The 23146-nt window shown below is 39.9% G+C and overlaps 1 protein-coding gene across 1 annotated transcript; it reads right to left on the bottom strand.

Moving 5' to 3' along the window:
* Positions 1-8354: 8354 nt before the first annotated feature.
* LOC147895489 (serine carboxypeptidase 24-like) lies at positions 8355-11285 on the bottom strand. Its single transcript, XM_087383320.1, has 10 exons — positions 11026-11285; positions 10747-10854; positions 10558-10653; positions 10382-10474; positions 10202-10290; positions 9818-10090; positions 9588-9727; positions 9353-9448; positions 9151-9256; positions 8355-8869 (listed from the first exon to the last, which is right to left on the bottom strand). The coding sequence occupies exons 1-10, from the start codon at positions 11279-11281 to the stop codon at positions 8720-8722; spliced, it is 1407 nt and encodes a 468-aa protein (XP_087239446.1). The 5' UTR covers positions 11282-11285; the 3' UTR covers positions 8355-8719.
* Between the last annotated feature and the right edge of the window lie 11861 nt (positions 11286-23146).

Below are 23146 nucleotides of genomic sequence, written 5' to 3'. Positions count from 1 at the left end.
TGTCCAGTGAAGCTCAAAAGTGAGTGATACTTGCACCGAGATGTGTGCATGATGTCATGAGCATGTAGAGCACGAAAAATTGATCGTTTGACCTTTTTGTAGCTCCCTCAAATTCCTCCTAGATCAAGAGATACGGCTTGATGTAGGTGGAGGGGCAAAAAATAGTAAAAATGCATAGTGATGATGTGGCAGTCAGGGGGTCACATGCAGTAACTGTGCCTAGCAAGGACTGTGCCTATGGAGCCATGTGCTGAGGTGGCACGAGTGTTCACATGAAGTGCTTGTGGAGCACTATGTGTTTTGAAGTGGCAGTGCTGACAGTGCCACAGTTAGGTAACCAGGGTCATAGACCTAACCAGGGTTACATTAACCAGGATGATGTGGCACAAACTACTGACTGGACCTTCCTATGTGGTAGGTGATGACATGGACTTACCTATGTGGTAGTCCATGTGGATGCTAGTAACATGGCAAATGATGTGTCACAACAGATGATGTGGCAACTGAGCTAGGTCTGCTGATGTGGTAGGTGACATTATTTTCTCATGCTGTTGAAGTGCTCAGATCAGTGTGCCTTGGATATTCCATTCTACACCAGAGTATGGTTCGATCATTGGTCAATTAATGGTACGATCTTCACCCAAAGTGTTTATGTTGGCTTCCCATCTGTGATGTCGTGAAACTGCATAGAACTAGGGATGGGTTCTGAGACATGGAGGTGCATGTAGGTACTCTTTCAAGAAGATTACATCAAAGAGCTTGGGACAGCACCAATCAAGTTGGGGATCTAACTTGCTTATCCAATCTTCACTAATTTGACATTGACGAAGGTTGGTAGGGAAGTTGTCCAGGGTCCATCCACCTCGAGTTTTCATATCAGCATATTTGCTCCAAAATTCCTTGATGGAGTTACTGAAGTGGTATCACATCAAAATCATACCCATCCTTGGAATTTGGCATGGGAGTGCGAATTGGATTATTTGGATCCTGATATTCAAAATCAAATACTGGGTCATTTTTTGCTAATGGTAGCACAAATAGTGTCGAAGGTTATGACGAGTGGAAGAGTATTAGTTGTGGAAGGGGGAGTAGAGTGGAGGGGGGGAAGAACTGGGCAAATGGTTTGAGCAGCTTCATAATCCTCGAGGCATAAGGGAAGGAAAGAAGTAAGATGTGAGGGGCTCATAAGTTTGTGACTGTTGGATTAGTTGAAAGTAGTGAGAGGCATGGGCAAAGAGACGATGAAGGGAGTAGATGTTAGGCTAGAGCTTGGGGAAGGTTAAAAGGGTGGTAATAGCAAGGGTTATGAGGTTGGCATAGAGAGTCGTTAGATATGGGAAGTTGGATGTGAGATAGGCCCTATCATCTTCCGACATTGCTTTTTGCTAGTGCGATGGGATCATCAGGTACAAGGGTGGGATGTCAATTATGTTGTGCCTTGCAAATAATAGTGATGGCCTTTGTAGCAATGGCAACAATCCAGCAATAACCCTGAGGGGAGGACTACCCATGAGGCATACATATGAAATGAAAGAATCCATCCTGAGTGCTATAAAGTCGGCATGCGTAGACAGGCACAAGATATTTTTCTCATCTTCGGACAAGTATTGGCAAATTATGCATAGAGTTTTGGTCCCTATGCAACGTTCCCAGCTCGTTCCCAGTTGAGTGGAGATGATCCCTATGCAACGTTCCCAGCTCGTTCCCTATGCAACGTTCCCAGTTGAGCGGAGATGATCCTGATTTGGAGTTGTTTCCATTGGATAAGCAATCGTGCGTTGAGGTGATCTTTTGCTTGTAGAGCGATCGCAAGCTCTTGGTACACCACCGTTGTGCATTGTAGTGGGACTTCATTGATGTTGTCTTCCATTGCCTCATTGTTGTGCACTAGCAATTGGAGTTTAAGCTTGGAGATGATCATTCTTTTGGGATTGCATCTCATCCATTTTTTCTTCATATTTATGGTAGATGGATGTATATGCCTCCTTAAGCTTTCTCATTTGCAAGGTGACCTGCGCTTGGCTCTTCCTTCGCATCCTCTTTAGTGGCAGCATTATTTCTAAACCTGCATCCATGTGCATATGGTGTACCATTGATCATTAGATTAGTTGGCATGCAGGTATGACATTTGTGTGTGTTTGTGAGAGATCTTATTTTAACACATCCTTTGAGAGTGTGGAATGAAAATATGTGGCACAATTATTAATGCAATCGACTATGTGTCTAAGCGAAAGTGTGTGACTGCACGTGACCTAGTAAAAACTAGGTAGGGACTAATTATATGCTTTTTTTGTTGTTGTTGGGATTTCATAGGGTAGCTAGGACTCAGGCATCACTTCTGAGCCCTAGGTTGTAATCGATTGATGCTACTTATATGTGCGAAGATGTACATATGCAAGTGAGTGCTCGTGATATAATCTAATCCTAACTAAGGAAGACAGGTTTTCCAAATCTTCATTTTTGTCAGGGATGGCTTGCATGTTAAAGTAGTAGTGCTTCACAGTCGCGGCTCCCGTTTATGGTTGTGTTGAATTGGACTCCATCCAATGTTTCTAATAGCACAGTTCTGATGGGATTCATTTTTCTTACTCGGTAGGGTCCTTGACCTAGATACTTAAGTTTTCCCTTGTGGACTTCAAGGCATTGTATAGCAAGACCAAGTCACCCTCCTTGATGTCTTTAGGTTTAAGATTCCTATCAAACCATGCCTTTCTTGCCTTTTGCATTGGTGGGAGACCCCATTCCTCCTTGGATAGAACATTTACACCTGCTCCACCATCCACTATGGCTTGTACTTCATTATATGCCTTGTAGATCAAGGTCACAGTGATGTTGCAGCATATGTCATTTCTCTTGCCCATTCGCACAGGGATATCTTCTATGTCTTCCATAAGTGGAGGGGGATTTGCGAGTTCAATCCAGCCTTTGAAACTCTCCCTAAGATTGGGACAATTCCATAGTAGGATTCCAATGGGAATCGACATAGGGGAACTTAGGATGCTAGAGAGTGCAGCTCCTTTAAGTTGGCGTAGTGGTACATTATGTTGCGGAGTCTATTGTTCGAATAGAGGCTCGAGTATAGTATCAAAACTTTGTGGGGCCAAGTCATGGATTGGATCTTGTGTTTACTTCTCAGCCTAAAATTGAGCTTGTTCCTTTTGTACCCATTGTTGAAGTGCCTGAAATCAAGCCTTCTCCACTTCTGCATTCGGGTATGGAGCTTCTTTTATTTGAGGCTCGGGAGCTGATGTTGCTAAGCTTGGTTGCTCATTGCTTGGCAGAGGTAGAGGCATCTTGATTGAATTGGAATATTAGGGTCCTTGGTGGCCTCTTTTTGCTGGCGTGTAATTACATTCACAGGTTGTGATATTACGCTTGCTGGCCCCAGACTTTGATGGTCCACCCTAATAATGCCTATTGGGATGTCAGGCTTAGCCTCACTTTGTTGTGGGACGTTATTTTTCATAGGACAATCCATACAGGCATGGCCTATGCCACAATCTCTATAGAGTGGTTGGAAAGTAGCGGGGCTACCACGATGAGGGCACTCTGTGATCCAGTGATTTTCTCCACAACCGTAGCACTTGATTGGTGCTCGATATGTGTTGGGTTGTACTTGATTTGCATAGACTAGTATTAAACCTATTGTGCCTTCTACATTATACACTGGGTACTAGGCTTCATACTTGAATGGCGAGTCCACTTTCTCGAGACTTTCTTGGCTTGAAGTTATTGTATTGGAACTGCTTGAGGAGCTAGATTAGGCGCTCTTGGATATGGTCGTGGATTCGAATTCTTGAGTAATTGTGGGACTTGTGTCCAAACGGGAACATAATTCAGCCTCGAAGCTGGGGGCACTTGTGCAAGTGGTGGTTGCTTGTACACTGGTATGGGTGCTAGTTGGTATTGTTGAGGTTGAGGCGGGTTGTTGCGCATGTTGAAGATGCAACTATTTTCATCATGGGCACTGACTATGCAAATATGGCACCACAAACTTGGTGGTGGATTTGCTTGTGTAGTGATCCTAGCTCTTAGGACCAGGTATTCATTTGCTATATGATTGGCCACGTAGTGTGGGCACTGAAGGACAAATTGATGTAATGGGATCTAGAGTCCTAAGGACTAAGGTGGTGAGTGTGTGAACACATGGTGTGCCTGGATAGGTGTCAGTAGGTATGATTGAGTGAATCTAGGTGTGTGGTGTGTGACTGAGAGAATCATGGAACTAATTGAGAGATTTGTGGATCTAGATGCTCTACTGAGCTCACATATGATGTCACTATACTGGATGTAACCTGTGCCTATATATTAGGCTTGTCTCTCATGTGAATAAACTCTCCCTTTTGCTTCACTTGCTGAATCTTTCTTGCTACTCCAACATGTGGTATCATAGCCTTGGTTCACCCTCCTTGAGACCCCCTTGAGTGCCATGTCATCATCTTCTTCACAATGAAGGATTTTGAAGCTTTTTCTCCCCTTTCTTCCCACAAAATTTCCTTGAGCTTGTTATCCTCCATCTTTGAACCATTTCCCGTACCCTTTTAGCTCAAGTATCTCCTTGATGAGGCAAAACTCTGGCTATGATGAATCAGAAGATAGAAGTCTCTACAGCCCGTGCTGCCTCCTTCTTCATCCCGCACCATTTCAATTGAGCCTGCTAGAGCCACCATTCCTCAAATGCTTTGAGCTACTGCTTGGTGACCTTATTAGGCATTTGTTGATGAATTTTGAAGACCAATGGTCCGCTATTTGAGGCATACTAACAGAAAAACCAGTCGGGATTGAAGCTCTTGGCTATGGCGACCTGATGCATTTGTTTGCCCAAGCTTGGTTGTAGGTCTTCTCCATCAATAGACCTTTTATTGTGCACCAAATGCCCTCAAAGAGGTGCTCTCTATCACCTCAATTTTTGCCTCCAAGATCTCTGTATGAAGCTTGATCATTTTTGGCAGATTTGACTAAGTTTGACTATTTGTGTTGCATGAAGCAATTGTTCACTGATTGATGCATGACAAGTCTAGAATCATCAATATTTTCAAGATACTTCTATTTAAAACTTGATAAGTTTGAGAGAGGGACACTTGTAGATTGGCAAACTAGAATCAAGTTTGTCCTCATGGTCAACTGTTTGACTATCTTTGATGAATGTTTGTTTTGATCATCTTCCATTGTTGCTTGAAATGAATGTCATATAGTCCACATGTTATTTGCTCCAAGTTCATTTATTTAGGATTCCATATTAAATGGTCATGAATCTCATAGATAACCTATGTTGGATCAGTAGTTTCACTATATTACTAGCTTTATTAGCTCCAAGCTTGTCTAAATGATTATTTCAAATTCTAGGTTTAATAGTTATGGAGTCTAGGCTCTAGTCTTTGAGATCACATGATTGATATTTAGGGTCTAAGTGTTTTGACTTAACGAGTAAGGGAACATGCATTAAAAATCCAATCCATTTAGAAGACACATCATATTGGCTTCATTGAGAAACCACTATGATATGACTCAACACATGTACCATGGTGACATTGTAGGTATTGCCAACTAAGTTCAATAAGAAGGGTCGTAAATTCTTTTTGACAACATTTTTTCTCTATTTAGTTACAAATTTTCCTTTTATAATAAGGTCAAACTCCCTCTAGAAAAGACAAGGAATCTGCATCAAATCTAATGGGAGGTCATACTATGAAAGATAATTGTAAGGGATGGAACTGTCATTCCAAGTTTTAAGGACAATCCTACAAAAATGAGACGTCTCAATAAAATATGTTTGTCATTTACAGTGATTTGTCTTGTATTCGACCCTTACTATTATATTGATTGTATGCCAATGGTATAAATCTTGTTTGAGACTCAAAGTAGGTGATTTGTCTTTACAATATGAAGATTTAATAAAAGAAGATAGCCTACTATATAATAATATTTAAATATGAAGCATCACTCAATAGATTTGATAGGAGGAATCCTGAATCTCATGTGATGATATTTTGTAAAGTAATGGAAGTGCATGGAAAAAACAACACTCATAAATGATAATTAATTTAGACACATGATTTATTATAGTAACATTACATTAGACAAATTATGTAGTGATTAAATATTTCTTTAATACAAAATTTAACTAGATGTAGGTAAGAATGTCAATTAAAATTATATCATCATGCAATCTATTTGTAAATGTAGACTATCAAACTTGTAATACTTTTACTTCTAGTAGATAGAACTAGATAAACATAGAGAGCAGGCCCTCGTCTTTGTTTACAAAATTACATGTAGCTAGAATGCTTTATTGCATGTTGCCATAAGTAATAGACAAAGTCAAGTGGTTGTACAGTTGCGTTTAGGTGTAGCTTTACTAACGATATTTAGTTCTTACTTGCATAAGCCTATAGAATAAAAGTTTTTAAATAACTTCCAATGCCACATATTCTCCTGCCTCACTATGAAAATGTGGTTTGTAACTATATTAGGATCAACCTTGAAGAGGTGGTAATCTAATATTTTGGTTGTAGATTAATGATTTGGAATGTGTAGATTAGTTTAGATGTTGTTATGTTTGACTAAAGAAGAGCTTGTGTAAGTATTCATATGCAATAGACTCACAAAACCTCACTTTATAAGGTTATAACTAGTCACATTTTGATCGACGTGGATGAAGCAAAAATCATGAATAGGTTAGTAGTAGGGACCCATACATTGCTATGAAAGGACATCATGACATATGTGTCCATGTCTACTTTGGGCATGCTAACATTAATAGCCTTCCAATTGCTGTTGGTTATTGATGAATGCTAGTTCCAGCCATGTGCACACATCATGGTGCCCCATAAAATCATGCTATAGCCTCATGAGAGAAACCCCCCTTATGACCCCTTCTATGTTACATTCAATGAATATAGTTCTTCCCTTATGACTGACTACACTCAATTATGCTACATGTCTATTGGGGTCTCCCCTCGCCTTTACTATCATGTAATAAATGTTGGCCTTTCCCTGTTTATTGTGATGCAAACTACCAATGCTAGTGGTTGGTGTGCTTTCTTGTGGGAGGTGTATTTGAAAGGTTACACCCCCATCTTGCACATGGTTAGAGGATTTGAAAGCCCCACTTTAAGAGAAGCTATTCATGGCTTTCACTTGACACTTTCATTCTTCACTACAACTTGTCGCAGCGGGAGTCTACTTTTCTGCACGCCTATTTTTCTTATGTGCATGAGGATTGGCCCACTAGCTCTTTTTTCATGCCTTCTTTAGATCTTTTTTTATGGGTGGATGATAGTGAGAAAAGTGTTAGTCGTTTTTAGCTTTGGAATTTTCAATATCCTTTCGGCCTTCCTAGTCTTGCTCGAGAGGTTCGACTTTTGTGGTCGACCTTTGCTCCAAGGGATTCAGTTGCAATTTGGGATATGCACCTCCATCAGATATGGACCTCGACTTGGCAATTGGTTACGAAGGCATCATGTTTTTGTGGATCTATGTCGAAAAACTGCTCTGCTTGGTGATCAGGGTCGCATGATAGAGCTTCAACTCAAACTATGGAATATTATCCGTGATGTTGCGATTAGATCCATCTGGCGTGTTTAGAATGCGTTTGTCTTTGATTGGGTTCCCTTTTCGACGTCTTTTACATTGGATGTGTAGCAGGAAGTTGTCAGGGTACTTCGTTTTAAGAGTAGCTTATCTTTTGACATGCAGTCTGCATGCTCTGTTCTATGCACGGTTTAGCGTTCTTATGCACTGCAATTCATTTTCTTTGTAATATAATAATAATTTTTGGCTTGTAAAAAAAAAGGAAAAAAAAGAGAAGCTTGACATGCCCCTTTGGATTAGTGAAAGTCACCCGATAAATAAACCTATGGACAAAGCTAATTAGGTAAACTTCTTGAGACATAGAGGTTCATAAGTTAATAAGCTTGCATCTCTAAGAGACATACATGTTACTTGGTTGGAATCTTAGAACTATATATAATTGCTGCGAAAGTTTTAGCATGCCCCTTTGCATGGGTTGAAAGTACTTAATAAATCAACATATGGAGTAGGCACAAATAAACACGCACACACCTTTGTGAGATAATAAGATACTTGGCTAAGTTATAAAAATCCTTGATAATCAAGTCAATAAGATTGTTGGCCATAGTTATTAGATATTCTTATGTCCCTATGATATCCAAATAATGCATTAAAAATTCTATAAAATTTTAAATTGATATTTTTGAAGAGCTTGATAAACTATGAAGGTTTAGTGCGGCTTGTACACATGTATCAATCTCAAGGCCAAAATAAAAAGAAGAAAAAGTCAAGCATGTGAATAATATTAATTGGTATATCATAAGCTATTAATAATCTTCCTCAAGTAAAAATGTTACTTTGAAAGTGTAAAAGGCCTTACAAAGGCTTTGTATACAAGCTTTGGTTTACGATGTGGAGATCAAATGCCTTGAATGGGAAAACTCTTCAACATAGCAAATTACAAAGAAAGGATTAAAGTTAGATGCCCTGGGGGAGAGGGCTCTTGTATTGGAGTTCTAAGCCCTCTTGCATTGAGTTATAATTTCTCTTAAGAAGCTTGAGAGAATTTTGCATGCTATGGTTTATGATGTGAAGCGTGGCTTGGCTTCCTTTTATTGTCAATCCTTTGGAGGTTATATGGTGGCTACAACTACTTATCAGGATTAGGATCATGGGATCATTTGGTTTCCAATATAGTGAGATGTGATTAGAATCGAGTAGTGGGCAATGATGTCGAGGTTAGGAAGGAGGAGAAGAGGGCAAGCGCTTGGCTGGGGGTATCCCGCGGTACCAAATGCCCTGCCCCCCTCACCGTTACATACATTATCCCTTCCAATTCCAAGCTCCGTCCGCCTACCTGTATCGACATCATCATTCAATCCTCAGTATTCTTGTGCAAAGATATCTATACAGCGCCAACTCTAGTAAGCATCGACTCCGAATAATTAAGGGGTGCCGGCTGGGGAGGAGCAGGATTGGATCAACTCTCAAATGGCGGAGTGCAAGGCCGCAGCATTTTTCAATTGAGAAGATGTGAATCCGATCTTCTTGAAAAAACTTATATTGGACGATTCAAACAAGGAGCGAACTCACAGCTTCCGGGATAGAATTTTGGTAGCCTCGAATGGCCTTGCTTACCTGAGCTTGGTGAAACCATGCGTGCCAGGGGGTCTTGATCGGTAAATTGAGGGCGTTCAAAGTGTACCTTGTGCCTGTCACGGGAACTCGGCCGTCAATGTCCCCACTGCAAAACCGACGTCGTTCAGACCATCTTACTCATGAGTTGGGAAGCAGGGCTTAAATTTATTGAGAGAATGAGGAAGCGGATCGTGATGTTTACCTATAAACCCAGATCCTCAAGCCTGCTCCGATGAGTTTTTGATAGATGGGTAGAATCGAGAATTCAGAATCTCCCCAATTATCCAGCAATAGGTTGCTGCATGAAGATCGACTTACCACAATCAGAGTGGACATTTGGCATGATACGTAAGTATCTAGTCCTGGGAATCGAAGCTAAATCCTAGAAACCAGCCTCCTGAATCGTCGCATGCGGCCAAATTTGAGTTCAAATGTACCTGCAAGTAGTCCAGGTGTAGGGGATCCCTGTTACGTTTGCGTGAAGAGCTTGTTGCACGTCCGGTCGATTGAAATATTTGATTGTATAGTTATCACCACACGGATCGTATCCAGCACGATACAGTGGCCTTCGCGAGGCCTGATCATGAGAAGTTAATTAGTAAAGAGATAAAGCCTTTTAGACGTCTCCATTCCCAACCGAGAAAGGGTAGACGACGGATCAACCTACCAATGGGTTATGGCGCTTGGACATTCGCCTGCCGCTAGAATGTGTTGATGTGTTAACGCAGATCGGGAAATACAAATTATAAACATCGATCAGGTGGTACTCATGAAAGATACTTTCAACTTCGTTGTTGCAGGCATCTGTCCAGTTTACTAGTCGGAAATCGCACAACTTTTTCGTGCTTGCATACAACTCGTCGGAGATCACGGCGTGACTCCATGCATAATCAACGATACCATCCCAGTCGTGGTGGTCGTCCGTTAACGCATTGCCCACCTAGTTCGATGGTCCGAAACATGAGGGGTCGCATCTATTGTACTAAAACAAGTCCGTATGTATATTAAATTATGCAATGCGTAATAGCACCTAAGCAACATGTCTGCTTACCATGAAACCTTTCAAATTGATGAATGGATAGATCGACGGTTCCTTGCTACGATCATATACCAAATTCGCCAATTGTGGCACATAGTGGCCTGACAGTACAACCAGGTCGGGATACAAAGTCACTCCGACATCCACACGGCAAAAGTTTCATACAAAGCTTAAAAAAATGACATGTTGCACCTGCATAGCTTTCACCCGTCATGTAGAAATCATGCGACATGTATTGAGGGAACCTTTCGAACCACCGCACCAAAAATATGTAGGCGTCTTCAGCTGAGAGTTCAACCATACAATTGTTAACGGGGGTATAATCCCAAAGGAAAATAGCTCTTTTGAAAACAATGGCTTCTACGTACCCGCGAGCTTATCTCCGAAGTTGTATAAGTCGGAAGACATATTGGTGTATGAAAATCCAACACCGGCAGGAGACTCCAAGAACAACATATTCGCTTCTGTATGGTAACAAAAGAATCTGTTGGTGGAATTGCTTAATCCTGCATTTGATACAGTCTAACTATCCAATTGATTGGTTGGAGTTGCAGCACCTCGATTCCAGGAATAATAATTGAGATGCAGTTTCGTCCCGTCGGGGTCAACTCTGAATGGGCCAAGCTCTTGGGTTGCTCCATATCCCACGGATGAGCAACCCGGGCCTGCCAACCATAATACACGATGGTGGATGCCATTAAATGATAAAAAGTCTGTGAACAAAGAAAGAGGCAATTCCACAGAAAATTGTGGGCGTATGCTCCGCTGTGGCTATTGCGACGTGAGGAAAGACATAGAAACCAAGCAGCTCGAGAGAACGCGAGCGCCTATGATACCTCCGTTAAGCCACAAGACCAAGGGTTTAGAGTGCGGTTCGGAAGCAGCCTCGAAGAACCAGTAGAAAAGTGCTCTGCCGTGGGATTCATTCACGGTAATGTAACCAGAGTACTGGGCGAAGTCGACGGGAGGTTGGCCAGGCAAAGCAGTGATTCTATCTGCATCGCTGGGATCAATTGCAGCAGCAAAAGCAAACCAAGCTGAGTTGCAGGTGGAGAAGAGGAGGAAGAGGTTAAGTAGCAAGGAAGGAGACATGGCAGGTCAGCTGGTAGCTGTGCTTTCTGCGTCAAAGCTACAGGAGGCTGCAACAGAATGCTGGTGTATGTGCGTGTGTGAGTTCGCTGTGATAGCTGCTAGCTACCTTGCTTGCTCGGAACACATTCGCCTGGAAAGGATGTTTATAATTGAGGTTGCGCAGCAGAAGCGATTGTGGGAAAAGACAAGCTCTTACAAAAGGTGAAACGGCAGCTGTCCAGCTGGTTACAACTCCGAGACTGAAGCTGGCCGATCGAATTCTGCTCTCTGCTGATTGCCGCCTGCTTTCGTCGACCACTTTGATCAAGTTTTGCCTAACTAATTCGCATCCAGCACAAACCAGTGTTACTTGAAACTTTCGCTACCTTTCTGATCCCAAGTTCGTAATCAGATGTCGCCCAGTACAAAACAGTATTACGATCCAGCGCAAAACAGTATTTCGATCCAGCACAAAACAGTATTACTTGATATTTTCGCCAACATAGTCATCGCAGATTTCGCCCAGCACATCGCTGTCCTCACCAAATGATAATTTGTAATATTTCTCTTTACATGTCCCACTAATCTCTTCTAAAATATGGCGACTTCTCAATTTTGACTTGTCCACAGTCGATCTCTTCGAGAACATGGTGCCTTGTCAATTTCGAATTAGGATCACTGGCCAGGTCTCTTCTGTGCCCACTGATCCGAGGGTTGGCCCCTCGATAGAGATCGGGTGAGGGTTGAGTGAAAGTGAGGGGGAAAAAATAATAATCGAATTGCATGTGCATTTCAAGAACCCGATGGCTTGCTTATTCCTTAAGAACGTATTGTCGATTCTACGCGAGCAAATACAGGTGATATGTTGCTTGCATAACATGTGCAATCCGGGAAAAGTTTTATCCATACTTGGGAGCCTAGATAATTGCGTCCAAGTTTGTAGAGTAATTACTTGACAAAAAATTCTTGTCCTCTTACTTCAAAGCATTTCCAAGATGACTTCTATTGACACTTTAACCAATGATGGAGGCCTTGCTTTTGTTGGCGTTCATGCTTCCATGTAAGGTAGGATGTATTGTTTGTAATGCATGTCTTATTCCAACTTCCGAGACTTAACATGACTACAATTATGCATACTAGTAGGTAGATTAGCATAACATCAAGATCCTTGGCCCAACATCATGCCTATGATGGAAGTACTAGACTTATAAGGGATTGTGTGCATTTGCATAAGATGGGGTAGGCAATGGAGGTGGCAACCATATCTCCCACATGGAAAAGAAAGGTGCCGCTATCATTGTTAACATGATACTCTTCGATAAGGTGAATCCTGCTCATGCTCAAATGCACAAGTTCAACATACCTACAATGTCGACCTCATGAAGGGCATTTGCACGCTTGTAGGAGATAGGGTCGGCAATGGCCCTCCTCAAAATCTCCTTGGGCTTCAAAGTTCAACACATTGTATTGAGTCTTAAAGTATCATTCTCTAAGGAAGCTTGCAATAGCTGTATTCAAGGAAGAGTGAGGGAGGGGGGGGTCACTGTGGGGGTGGTCTATGTATAAACAGTATATATCTATCATGTGCATTCAAGGCTTATTTATGAAATCTATCACCGTATTATGAATAAAACATAGCCTTTTTGTATTCAATCTGTGAATACCCCCTTTATATGATACCCTTTCGTATGTGAAAATTGTGTAAACCCACGTTCTATGCTTACATAATACATATTTATGGGTGAACCCCCAAGGAAGATACATAACTAAATGGTTTTGAATTCTAGCTTCAACTAGGGATCATGGAAATTCTAACTTGATCTTGACTACATACTTCATGGCCATTGGCAATGGTTGAAACCAAGACGTATCTCATAGTTGGCGATGATGATTTCTACTAGTGGCACTAAATCCTTTGTGTAGTGTGTACTAGCTTAAGTGGCTCATTAAATAAAACTTGTTAGTTTTGTTGAGATCTAGATCTAGATCTAGCTTTGATTTGGATGTCCTATTTCATATCCATTAGTTTCTAAAACTAGGAGATATGCGCATTCCTAGATATTTTGCAATTTCCCATTTCCTTTCCACCTTGGCAATTTTTGTATTGAATGGAGGTCGATTGCATGCTACACATCAAAACCACTTGTCGCCCCATTCCTTTCCTTTTGGAATTAATGTTACTGACATAAAGCTTCTCTCGCTCTCTCACTCTCTCTCTCCCTCTATGCTTGCCTTGTGGTAAGTTTTCACACAAACAATTTTGGAAGTATTACAATATATATGCTACCATGACCATGACCCCACCTACTTATCTTATTAGGGAGGAACTTGATTTAAAAAAATCTATAGAAGGATATGTGCTAGACAAAATCTAATGAGCTATTGGAACCACATTCCATTGCAATTCCATTTTTCCATGGTTATCCGTTTCTTCTAATGCATTACAAAACACATCCTAAAGATATGTTGAAGAGCTAAAGGACTTCAAAGTGATTGCAAAGGGGCTAGAAGAAATAAAGGATTCCAAAGTGATTTCAAAGGGGCTAAAATATTTTCATCAAGTATAAATGGGAAGTTTTGCAAAACATCAATCTCACTAAACTCAGCATTTATCAACATATACAACCAATCATAGACTATTGGGAAGACTATGGAAGTCACTTACAATAGGGCATGATTTATCAAAGGATGAGATAGAGGGGGATTTTTTCCCTCCTCAAGAGTCTCCTACATGAGCAAGGTGATTAAGAAGCTACATTAGATGACAAAAACTTGCAACATTATGGTTGATCAACATTGCCCTTTGTGTCATGAATAGACATGCATGTTGGGATCATGCTAATGGTGAAGATGCAAAGTATTGTTTAATATGGATGGGGAAGCCATGACTCAATTCAATTGGATAAGACTTTTGAGAGTCACAAGGTTGTTTTTTTAAAGTAGTGGGTGCCAAAAAACTCCATAAAACGTCCATATCTCTTCATTTGTTCATCCTTATTAGCACTACATACAATGTCCATATATCATCATATGTTCATCATTATATATTAGTACTACACATTGCAACTCAAAACACATTGAATCTTGAGTATTTAAAGTTAAATTATACAATACATTGTGTACAAGAGATGTGTGAATAGATGACAGATAGAAAGCTGCAGGTAGATGATATGTGGTGAGCTGTCAGTAGATAATAGGACATACTGTGGACACAGTCTGATGCACAAAGATGCAGCATAGAGACTGCGTGAAGGAGGATGAAGCTGCTCGTGAGTTACATGTGTTAAGTACTGCAGTGTTCATAACAATAAGTTTTAATAGATTGCATCTCATAATTAAGCCAGTAAGGCAATCATTACATTGAGAAAAATTATAGAGAGAGTACAAGTACCCCCAAAATTCAAAATATCGCCCACCAGCGCATTGCATTGCGGCCCCAAAACTACACCTAAAATAGTTCCATGATTGACTACACCCGTTTGTTTATTGAGCCCACATACTTAACATAGGTGGTAGCTACTAAAATCAATTATTTTGTAACCACCACTTAATGAGATCCTACTTGAGATTTGCTACAAGAACCATAGCACTCATACTTTTAACACAGGTGGTAGCTACTAGCTAATTATTACATAACTACCACTTACTTAGCTCATGCTTGTGTGCTAATTACAACACTTGGTAGCTAATCGCATCAATCGATAGCTAATCATAGTAGCAAGTCCTAGCAATTCAGGCAAGGGTAGCTACCATGTAGCCACCCATATAGAGAATGTTCATCAACAGGCAATGGTAGTAACATGTAGCTACCAAAAATAGAACCTAAAAGCCACTAACAAGTTGTTAGAATCATACCCTAAAAAAGTAAGAAATGAGCTTAGGATTCTTAAGGAATACAAAAAACCATATGCAAAGAAAATATCACCAACCTGAGGCTTCTCAAGAAAATGCACTAGCTAATTTGTGCAAGTTTTTCTCCCTATAGGCTTTCAATAGACATCCTTCTTATTGGGTGAAACATGCGTATTAGTGGTCTACATCACCTCTTTCATAAATGCACCCTTTATAGTGGCTGCCATTCACACAAATGTAGTGGTGTCATCTCCTGATGCATTCGGGATCTTGTTGCATAGAGCTCCTATGATGGACTCGTACAAGTCTTGATGCAGCCGCAATATTTGGTTACCTAGCTTTGGATTTGGATTCATGACTGTCATCATGCTCTCCTTCTTAAAAAAAAACTCTCTAAGTCTTTTGGGATTTCTCATGGACCTGAGGGTGTTCTGAATGCCACTTATCAATAAACCTTTTTCATGATCTACAACTACCTGTAAACATGAACTTTACGGCTCTCAAAATATTGGAATAACACTTCCAGCAATTTCAACCTTTGCCTCTTTGTTTAGACCTTGTGTACAGTGCTTGAAGTACTTCACAATATCAAGAGAAATCTTTGATTGCTTTGCAACATTCAAGCTGATGGAGTTTGCTTGTTGCTTCACCTTAAGGTGATATTCACAACCTCCATTTGCCTCATACTCCTTGATAAGAGCCTGTTCACATGTCCCCCAATTCTGTGAGCCACCGGATGGCACATAGTGCAAATGTCTTGGTATGCGTTTTTGCAATGAAACCAACCAAAGTGAAATCTTGAAGGTGGTTTGTGCCTACTCTTTTTGACGTAATAGTGTGGTTATGATGCCATAAGAATTTGGGCATGGCTAAAAGCTTTTGATTGAGGATCCGCACATTCTAGATTTCAGGATCAAAGAAAGTCATAAGACAGTCAATGCTCACAAAGCTACAAGTTAAAAAACTATGAGAGAGAACTAAGAGGTAAGTAGGGTCTCTCTCTCTACCTGAACAGGTCCATTCTGAGCAAAAGAGCAACCAGAGGTATACGGTCTCTTGCTCATTTCCTGCATAGGATGTTGCAATGAGAACCTCTAATTTTGACATTGTTGTGAGAGGATGCTGCTGTGCAAGTGAGCTAGAGGTATAGAGAATTCACAGTAGAGAGGTCTGAGAGAGAGAATCGTGTGTAGAGAGAGAGTTTTGAGCTAAATGTACAGAGAGAACCGCATGAGAGAAAGAGAGAGAGAGAGAGAGAGAGAGAGAGAGAGAGAGAGAGAGAGAGAGAGAGAGAGAGAGAGAGATGTAATACATTTTGCTCATGCTGTAAGAGAGAGATCGAAGCTAGAGATATAGATCGAGAATTGGCAACGCAAGCAAAATTCAAACCATGGGGAGGGAGAATTCAAAACTTTCTTTATGTCTTTCCACTGGTTCAAAGCTATACATAGTAGATGCCCTTTTCTAATTTGTTATCTTTCCCTCTACCAGCAATTTGATAGCTATGTTCAGGAGATAGCTATCAAGTCCACCTAAACATGCTTACATCCTAATAGCCTCAACTAGTTTGGTGGATAGAACGAGCTACGATTTTTTTTTTTTTGGCAAGAAAATTACTTCATTAAGTATGAATGAGAACTGCGAGAGCAAGCTCAAATGTGGGAGTACATCATGCAATGCATGAGGAAAAAGACAACTCAAAATGAGCTAATAAAGAACCAAGGCGAAGGCTAAAAATGCCATCTCAACCCTGAGGGAGACTTAGAGAAGAAAGGAGATCATCTCCAAACTCTAAAAAAAGTAACTCTCATGGTAGTGGCTACTCTGGAGGATCCCTGAATGCTCGCCCAAATGGCCATCAGAGTGTGTACTGTGTCAGTAACACTATATTAGAGAATTTGGGAAAATCCCAATTCCCACGAAATAAAATATAGTCACTTCAAAAGTAAATTTTGATATTTTTTATTGAAACATTAGCTCCATTGAGGACCCAAGTTTCAGTTATGTTGGGGGAGACTAGACCATGCACAATACTTTCCCAATTCCTAGAGCCCAAGCAACAAGCTTCCGTATGTTGCTATGGCAAAAGGCCTTAATAGATGTGAACATGGTCCCATGGCCAAAACATTTGTTGATTTGCTAGTGAAAGAAAGATATTTGTTGTTTCATATACATCAAAACCACAAACAAAAGCCAATTTATAGATGTTGCGTTAGGAAGATTCATTGGAGTAAATTAAATTGCAGTATTGATATATGCAATAGGATTGTTATAGAGCTTTGACATCCATCATATAAATGTGTGTTCAAAAATAAAATTAAACTTGCAACAACTGTCAGTTTATATGTTGATAAATTGCACTATTGACATATGCAATAGGATTATGGTAGAGCTTTGACATCCATCATATAAATGTGGTGTTCAAAAACACTGTTCCATCACAATAGAGCTCGTGAAACTCTCCATCACAATAGAGCTCATGAAACTCAGAGACATGGTCTTGATAAAAACCTTTTTTTTTATTTCTTTCTCGTGCTAAATATAATCAAAGCCATTGACACATAGCCAAATTTGCAACTAAATTTTGCATCACATCGTTTAACATAATCATTAACAATTCCATACTAGTATTCATACTCACAAAGTAGCTCATCTCCGAAGGAGATATCCTTTATGGTTTGCACAGTAATGTAGCCATGGGCACTCAAATCTCCTTGTGACTTTTGAGCCCAAGGTGGTAGCTTAGGGATGTATACAAATATAACATTTGTTCTTTCTTTAAAATACATTGAGCTATTTATATATCCAGTAATGTTTCCATACAATACATCTCCCACAATACATTTCACATCTGTCAATGGCTCAATGAATGGATCTTCAAACATTCCATAAGTCTTCATCCTTGGGAAAAACTTGAGGAGAGATCTCCAAGTATCATAATCATACTTTGGACCATTATATACCATCAAATCTTGTTTCTTCTTGATGCTCGTATGTACAAAAAGACCATATCCTGCCCCAGGTATTGTTGATTTCTTTACTTCATAATGGATGCCATTCATTTCAAACACGTGCTCAATGGGTATGGGCAATTCATGTTTCCATAAACCATTGGATGCAGGATCAAAATTTGTAATAAGATAGCTCTTCAACTTTTTAGGACAATCTGCAACACCTATCATATGTTTAAAATCAAAGAATCATTCTTTTAGTGGAGGAATACAAACTCACATCACAAAGCACAAAGCATTTTTGCCACAAGGTACTAACTCAATGTCTATTAATTCTTTCACAAAACAAATTGAAACATAATGTTTTGCAAATCGAATCTAACCAAATAGTGTCCAAATATAAATCAAAATGTAGGTACAAATGTTTTAGCTGAGCATTTGTGTCTGTAACTCTAATTAACAAGATCACCCAGATTCACTAAGGGTTATCTATGCAATAAAATTGAATCAAGTTGGCTAAGAATGCCCTTGCAGCATCAGCAGTGATTCCCCTTTCCTTGCATCCAAGAACCATAGCAAAGCATTTTGCCTCACTATCTTTCAACGGCCCCATTTTGGCAATTCTTCCTAGCATGCATTCTTCCTCTTCATTCAATGTAACATGTTGAGCATGCACCATACTTCTTGTAGTAGGACAAGTCCCTCTCACTCTAGTTTTGGTTATAGGTGAAGCAATACCTTTCTCTGTGTCTTTTTTTGAACTACGAGAAGACATATGAGATTCGACATTCATCCTTTCGAGCACTTCTTTGTTTTTTTCTTTGAATTCAAGGATCATTGGTTGAAAATAATAGAACATATCATGCCCTTCGATAATCGGCGGAGCTTGACCAAATCTGTTAGAAGAGATGGCACTGCGCACATCTACTGCATCATCTAGCATCTGTAGGTACGGCAATAACTCATGAAGCAAAATAGAATCACCACAATCTATATCAAATTTTGTAGGGAAAATGCAATTTTATGCTGGATTAACACAACCCGTGTAAGGCGAAACGTCAATGAACACTGTTCTTGCTGGTTTGCATTCCTCTTTGAAACAACACCACACTCTCATTAATGGTTTAAACTCCGCTTCCACATTCATCCTATCTGGTCGAATGATTCTACTCTTTGTATGCTTGTGGCATGCCATCGCACCCCAAACCATGAAGAAATGTAACTTTCTATTAACATGATGCTCCAAAGTGTCCAGCATGTGTTGCACCATGCCCTTTTCTCCTCCAGTGGACCAAATGCCAACATGGCAGTGATCGAGCAACCATTGTAGAAACTCTAAACACCCAGGATGGAGAACAAGCCAATGCTTCCCATTGTGCAAGCTCACATGTTTGTTTGACTTCGAAAAACAACGCTCGAGCAATAACCCTTTCAAATCTATTACCACTGCTAGTCTTATTTTTGTTATCACCTCTTTTGACATTATTTCTGAGGGTGACATTATGTCTTCTCCTTTATCTTCTAAGATTTCTTCTTGTACCTTGGCTTCATACAATGACATTGCATCTTCTCCTTTACCTTCTAAGCTTGCATCCACATTTGTCAATGGAACATTAACTCCAGACATTGCATCCTCAACATTTTCAATCAACCATGTTGAGCTTGGAACTTGCATGCTAATGTTCAAATTAGGCACATAATGAATCATTGGATCAGGTGTCACATATACAGGCAATGCTTCTAGCGATGTGAAATTGAGATGGCCAAGATCTGTTGATAAACAAGGAAATGAAATTCATAAGTAGAAACAAACTAAAGATTGAGTTGGAAAACCAAATTGTCAAACTTTAGGTTGTGTGTTCTCAATGAAATTTGTTTGAGTGAAAGCAGTCATGTTTTTCTTTTTCAAAACAAAATTGGATTACTAAAAAAAAGAAAGCATATGCATAGTATACCCCTAAAGTTATTGAATCTATACCCTGTCAAGTTATTTTAATCCCCAAAACTACATATCCTTACAATGCCAAAAACCTTTGCATAATAGATAGAGTGGAGTCCAACATTGTCTAGTATTGCCCAAGTGTTCCCACTAAGAAAAGATTTGGCCAAGCGGCCAAAACATAATTGAGCATTCATATGAAGTGAATAAGGATAGAAACAACAATTTACACTAATTCATTCATCACGAAACATATTCAAGAATACATATGTTCATGTTTGAATTATGGCAATGAGATAGAAGAAATTTCCAAGTAATATTAAAAGATCCTTGGAACAAAATTAATACATCATATGGAGAATATAGCAAGATAACATATGGAAAACATGAACACCATATAAAAGGACAATTTCAAGGACCTGTTGCTTCCTCTTCTGTTTCCCAAAACTTTGAAGCGTGTTTTTGTAAATGCTCACGCTGCTCTTCATTGAAGGGTTGAAGCTCTTTTTGTCCTGGTATGGTATCAATTTCTTTATCCCCTCCACCTTCAGTTATATCATCTTCTTTTGGTACCCCCTCTATTGCCAATATTGGTTCTTGCAAGCCAGCCCATTGTCGAATTTCATGATTACTGTAAGCATACGTGCAACAAATACTTTCCACCTTTGCTAACTCCTCATAAGTCTCAACAACTAAAATAACACACCTCTTACAATAAAGAGACTCTATTGCAGCAAGCCCCTCAGAGAACAAGTCCAATACATACTCATCTTCTCAGCAGAAACCCATGATCATGTCTTTCATGATACTCAAGAACGTTTTCTTTTCAAGGACAATTCAATGTCAAATTCATCATCATCATCCTCGTCATCATCATCCTCATCACCTGATTCTTCTCCACCACTTGATTTTTCATATTTTTCATCTGCAACATATATTGATGGCTTACATTGTGCATTGGTATAGCGCTCAATATCGTTAAAATGCTTTTCCTTGCTTACCAGTACACAGGCAATTAAGCCATCCATAGATCCAGTGACAAATATATCTGCAGTTTCAAAATTAAGGCAACCAAAGTGTATTTTATATTGTCCGCATGTCTTATTTAATGCATTCTTCAAACATGATACATGATCCATGGTCAAGAACACTACAAGAAGGAATTGCACTGGGGGAGAAGCGATTGTCATCAAGCTTTTCGACAAACACTCAAAGCGATCCTCATTCCAATTTCTACTTCTGCTTGGTCCATACATTACGTCCAAAAAAGCAACCCCTATTGCCATTGGCTCTTGGTACACATTATGTATAAATTCCATTCCCTCCATGTTTGAACCGACTGTGTAGAACCTCCAAGGCCGGGTGGAATTCGGTCCATGACTTGAACCTTCACTTTGTTCCATAATCCACCTTAGATACCCCTTTGCAGTATCAGGCAATGGTGGAGTTTCCTTGCCCTGTTGAAGCTTCAGTTTTAACCATGAATCAGAGCAACCACGAATCCGATGATACAATTCTGGAGTAATTTTAAAATGTAATCTGCACTCATCCCAATTTTTTAACATTAAAGAAGGCTGTTCTGCCGATATAAACATATAAAGTCCTTCTTGTAGTGCAGCATCTCTCTTGATCTGCATAGCTCGTCCTTCAATATCAAGAATCATGGCATCAGTCTTTGTTTTAGTTATGACTACTCTACCTTCCTTAATGTCATTTTGAATTTGACCAATTTGATCATCACTCAATCCACGCAAGCATCTAAACATTGAGACTGTGGGTTGCCTACGGCATTTTCCATCTTGTGAATATTTGCCTGCAATGTAATCCTCAAGGATGGAGATCCAACCATCATAAATGGCATCGCTTGTAATTATCATATGTACATCCTTCGTGGCAAAGCTATTGCCCAATGTTACCTTGCCAGTGTCAATGAAAGCCTACAAGATATATGAATCCATTAGAATGCAATAATTAAGAAAACATTCTTGTAAAAAATGATTCATAATTAAAATATGTACTTACATCCCAATTCTCACGATCTGGATGTCCTTTTGCAAGCCCTTGTTGTGCTTTCTTGGGTTTGTTAAAGAGAATCCATTGTCCCCTCACCTGCTTAAGTATATCAATGTATGGAGATTGTCTCAAGATATTTTGAGACTCTAGGTTTGCCATCTTTGATATCTCCACACAAAAGCGTGCAGGACAATTCACTACAATCCTTGGGTGCGGTAGTAGTTCTTTCTTTGGGCCGTGCTGTTATCATCATTAGATGTGAATATTTTAGCAGCATATATTGAATGTTGTCCAGATAGTATCCAATAGTGGCACTTGGTTAAATCCTTTTTATCTACCCTAGGGGTTGCTTTGTTTCAGGATTGAAAGGCATTAAATCTGCTACAGCAGCAGGAGGCCTAGAGTTATAACCGAAGTCTGCAGCAAGCTTCTCCACATGCTCTTTGTTCAACCCTCTATATACATAGCTTGGAGGAGCTTTTTGACATCTTGCAACTGGAATTGGAAATGTTGCATGCAACCCGAATGGGTAGTATTTTTCATATTCCACCAAGCCTGATGGTTTCTTTTGCCCTTTTTTTCCTATGACCTTTCCACTTGGCTCCAATTCACTACCACTGCTTCTTTCCACAATTGCTAGCATACCCTCTGGAGGTGTTCCTTCCTTGGTACATCAATTATAGTGAGCTTTCCTTTCTTTGCCCCTTCTCCACTACCACCTGGTGCTTGAACCATAGTCAACTTTCCTTTCCTTGTTCCTTCCCCACTATCTTCCCCACTCTTGCGCTTCTTTAATGTTGCTGAAACTTTGCGATATGATTCAATGATTGTTGTCACTGTGTTAATTTCATTTTCATCAATTGATTCCACACTTATCCAGCCTCTTGAGTGCATGTTGTCATCTACATCAGACTTCATACGAGATGCTTCATAATCACTAGGATCCAAGAGAAATTTCTTATTTTGATTTATAATGATTAACAATCCAATATCTCCCTCTTTTCCAACCACATCTTCTGTGATTTGATGTACCGATCCAACACAAGTGTATGTACTTTTGTTAGGTAACAAAACAAATAAGTGAACTCGTGTCAACTGTGCTCCCTCAATACTGTATATGTCAAAGTACCA

This window comes from Dipteris shenzhenensis, chromosome 13 (assembly GCF_047967505.1).
Source record: "Dipteris shenzhenensis isolate YYH24624 ecotype China chromosome 13, Dip_SZ_1.0, whole genome shotgun sequence".
NCBI classification, from domain to species: Eukaryota; Viridiplantae; Streptophyta; class Polypodiopsida; order Gleicheniales; family Dipteridaceae; genus Dipteris; species Dipteris shenzhenensis.
The sequence above is the reverse complement of the archived record's forward strand: the minus strand, read 5'-3'. Positions and strand labels throughout refer to the sequence as shown.